General features: G+C 42.1%; 1 protein-coding gene across 1 annotated transcript; it reads right to left on the minus strand.

Annotated features, from left to right (window-relative positions):
* Positions 1-1,722: 1,722 nt before the first annotated feature.
* CYSLTR2 (cysteinyl leukotriene receptor 2) lies at positions 1,723-2,712 on the minus strand. The gene has a single exon (XM_036743911.1). The coding sequence runs from the start codon at positions 2,707-2,709 to the stop codon at positions 1,723-1,725; it is 987 nt and encodes a 328-aa protein (XP_036599806.1). The 5' UTR covers positions 2,710-2,712.
* Between the last annotated feature and the right edge of the window lie 836 nt (positions 2,713-3,548).

A 3,548-nucleotide genomic window follows, 5' to 3' on the forward strand; every position in this document is an offset into this window, starting at 1 on the left:
TTCAAAGCTCTTTATATACAAGACTCAAAAACTCTGAGGTAGCTATGAGAGGCTGTTGCATTTCCATCTCATGGATGAAAAATTCAAAATTCCAAAGGGTCGTGTCTCTTATCCATGGTTCTATCACCAGCAAGTGATGCTAGAGATAAAACCTGAATTCAGGTATCAATTTGAAGTTCCTTCCACTGGCTTCCTCTAAGGTCTCACAGCTAGGAGCGGGGCTAAGATCCAAGCCTGAGTCTTCCTATTCCAAGTCCGGCGTTCTTTCCTTCACACCATAAAGTATAATCAAGAATTCTGGTGGTTTTAAATGGCTCTCAGAGTCTCTTTGAAATTTGACAGGTCTGATTGGCCTATTTGTCACAGCGGCCAGATACAGATATACAAACAGTCCTACACCGAGTGTGTGCATGTGTATGTATGTGTTATAAACATATAATAGAGCCATAACTGGAGCAATGAATAAAAATAATCAATAATGGCTCACATTTATGTGGAGCTTTAAGGTTTGCAAAGCACTTTACACATATTATCTCATTTATTCCTGATCTTAGCACAGTACCCGGAATATAGTAAGCACTTAGTGTTGCTGTTCAATCATGTCCAATTCTTTGTGACCCTGTTTGGGGTTTTCTTGGCAAAGATACTAGAGTGGTTCGCTGTTTCCTTCTCCAGCTTATTTTACAGATGAGGAAACTGAGGCAAACAAGGTTAAGTGACTTGGCCAGGGTCACACAGCTAGTAAGTGTCTGAGGCCAGACTGGAACTCGGGTCTTCCTGACCCCAGGCCCAGAGCTCTATCTACTGTGGCATCTAGCTGCCCTAGGAGTCTGCTACTTACCTCTGTTATCAATTAGTAAATACTTGTTAATTTGTCAAAAAAATGTTTACTAGCTTCTTAGCTTGATCTTCAAAATAGACTATGAGGTGCTATTATTATTCCCCATTTTACAGATGGAGAAACAGAGGCTGATAGAGGTTAAGAGTCTTGTGTCTGAGACAAGATTAGAATTCAATTCTTCCTGACTTTAAGTACAGCTTTCTATACAGCTTTGTCCCACGGCACCAATATCTAAAAGTTGGTAGCCCTCCTCCCCGTTTTTAGGAGGTAGACCCACTTCTTTCCCTACATTCCATTAAACAATCCTCTGCAGGTTATCCTGGGGCCATGACCTTCAGAGTCCCATTCCCGTGGTGCCATTCTCCCAGGGCTCACCTTCTTTCCTAAGCCCTGTGGTCAAGAGGGCTGAACCACCTCTGGTGGCATGACTGTACCAACAATGCCATCTACATCAATGTCATATCCCATTCATTCTACAACTGTTTTTTTTAAAAAGGTTTGTTGGGTTGTTTTTTTTTTTAACATCACAGTCATTTCTGGATATACCCTCCACTCTCCATTCCCTCTTCAATGAGTTTTCCTTTTTATTAAAGGGGAAAGAAAAAAAATATTAGCTTTCACCAATCATTTTTATCCCAGGTAAAAATATCTTTCTCCCTAATTATTTCTGCCAAATTACTCTTTCAGATTTGACCACTTAGAGCATGCCTCAAGGACATGTTTTCACTGCCACAAAAAACAAATCACAGTCAACATGCATGGTTTTTTGTTGTCAGTGTGATGGCATAAATGCAAGGTAGTGTGGGAAATGTGTACAGAATAATGACAAGCATAGGAAAAATATTCTCTCGAAAAAAATCTCTTACTCATGCATTGTTTGTTTAACCATGTACAAATAGGACCGGTGCCTTTTTTTTCTGCGAACACCCCCTTTTGAATACTGCTCTTAGTCTCTGTTTAAAATTTTCTCCAGCAAAATAGTAGAGCAAAGGGTCCAGGCAACTGTTAGACACGGCCAAGGCCATGGTGATGATGACAGCCTTGTGTAGCTGGTCATTGCACCTGCCCTCCCTCCACTGTATTAGGTGGAGCGTCCTCAATATGTGATAGGGCAGGAAACATAGCACGAAGAGAATCAGGGCAATGGTAACCGTGATCAGCGCCTTCTTGTGAGAGATTCGGGCTGCAGCCTTTGGAACCTTGACCTTGAGCAGGGTCCTGATAATTAGCAGAGAGCAGATGGTCAAAGTGAAGAAGGGCAGGACAAAGCCCACTACCATCACCACGTGGTTCAGGATCCTCAACCTGGTGATCTTGCTAGGGTTTAATTCTAAGCAGGTGGCCCGCTTTCCATTCAAGGTGGAGCCACTGCTCAGGAGCAGGGCAGAGGGGGCCATGATGAAGACCCAGATGGCTGCACACAGGCCCCAGGCGGTCTTGAGGCTGGTCATATGCAAGAGCCTGAAGGGACACACAGTAGCCAGGAATCGCACAACGCTCAACGCAGTCAGGAAGTAAACACTGATGTACATATTGACGTAAAAGGAATAGGACATGACCCTGCAGGCAGCATCTCCAAACACCCAGTGAGAGCCTCTCAGGTAATAGTCGGCTCTGAAGGGTAGTGTGCATACAAACAACAAATCTGAAACGGCCAAGTTCAGCATGAACACATTCACCGATTTGAACTTTTTAGAAGGTTGCAGGAAAACGAATATGGAAAAGCCATTTCCCAAGGCCCCCACGACAAATACAACCAGATAGACTCCGGGATAAAAATTCCTCTTGAAGTCATCCACTGTGCAGTTCTCCCTGGCACCCCTGAAGCTGCCATTAGGTTCCATCTCTGCTGTAGTGACTGGCAGCATAGAGAGAAGGGGTTTGTTGGGCTGAAAAACAGAAATGGAGGTCAACGTTTCTGTTGGATGTTTTCTATTCCGCAAGTAACCCAAATCATCTTCCCATGATTTAAGGAGATAAGAGAAAACCACAGTGTCCATGGGTGAGTGGCTAATACTCAATTGATTAGGTTGGCATACAGCTATAATCCTATTGTGTAAGTCTCCAAAATAGTTTCTTTTTAGAAACTATTATGGTACTTTGGATAGGATGGCAAGTCAAGTTAATAAGTATTTATTGACTGTCTCCTAAGGGCTAGGCACCATGCTAAGGAATGGTGACACAAACTTAATCCAAAAAGGAGGGGAGGGGGATGTGTGGAACAGACATTTATTAAGGACCTACTATGTACCACGTACTGGGCTAAGCATTTTACACATATTCTCTCATCTGATCCTAATAATGATAATAACAACTAGTATTTACATAGTGCCCACTATGTGCTAGGCATTCTGTTAACCACTTTACAAATATTCTCTCATTGGATCATAATCATGATGATAATGATGATGGTGATGATATTTATAATAACTATAATAATAGCTAGCATTTATATAGGGCCTACTATGTGCCGAGCACTAAGCATTTTACAAATATGATCTTATTTAATCCTAACAGAAACGCTGTGAGGTAGGTGCTATTATGATCTCCATTTTACAGCTCAGAAAATCGAGACAGGTTAAGCGGCATACAAAATTATGTAGTTAGTAAGTGTCAGAGGCCAAATTTGAACTCGCTTTTCTCTAACTCTAAGCCCAGGGCTTCATCTGTGGCACCATTTAGCTGTAATAGTCACAAGAATGCAAAA

The sequence above is a fragment of the Trichosurus vulpecula genome, chromosome 2 (genome assembly GCF_011100635.1).
Source record: "Trichosurus vulpecula isolate mTriVul1 chromosome 2, mTriVul1.pri, whole genome shotgun sequence".
In the NCBI taxonomy this organism is placed as follows: Eukaryota; Metazoa; Chordata; class Mammalia; order Diprotodontia; family Phalangeridae; genus Trichosurus; species Trichosurus vulpecula.

Coding starts and splice junctions, on each gene's coding strand:
- CYSLTR2 (XM_036743911.1), bottom strand. CDS start 2,709: ATGCTGCCAGTCACTACAGCAGAGATGGAACCTAATGGCAGCTTCAGG.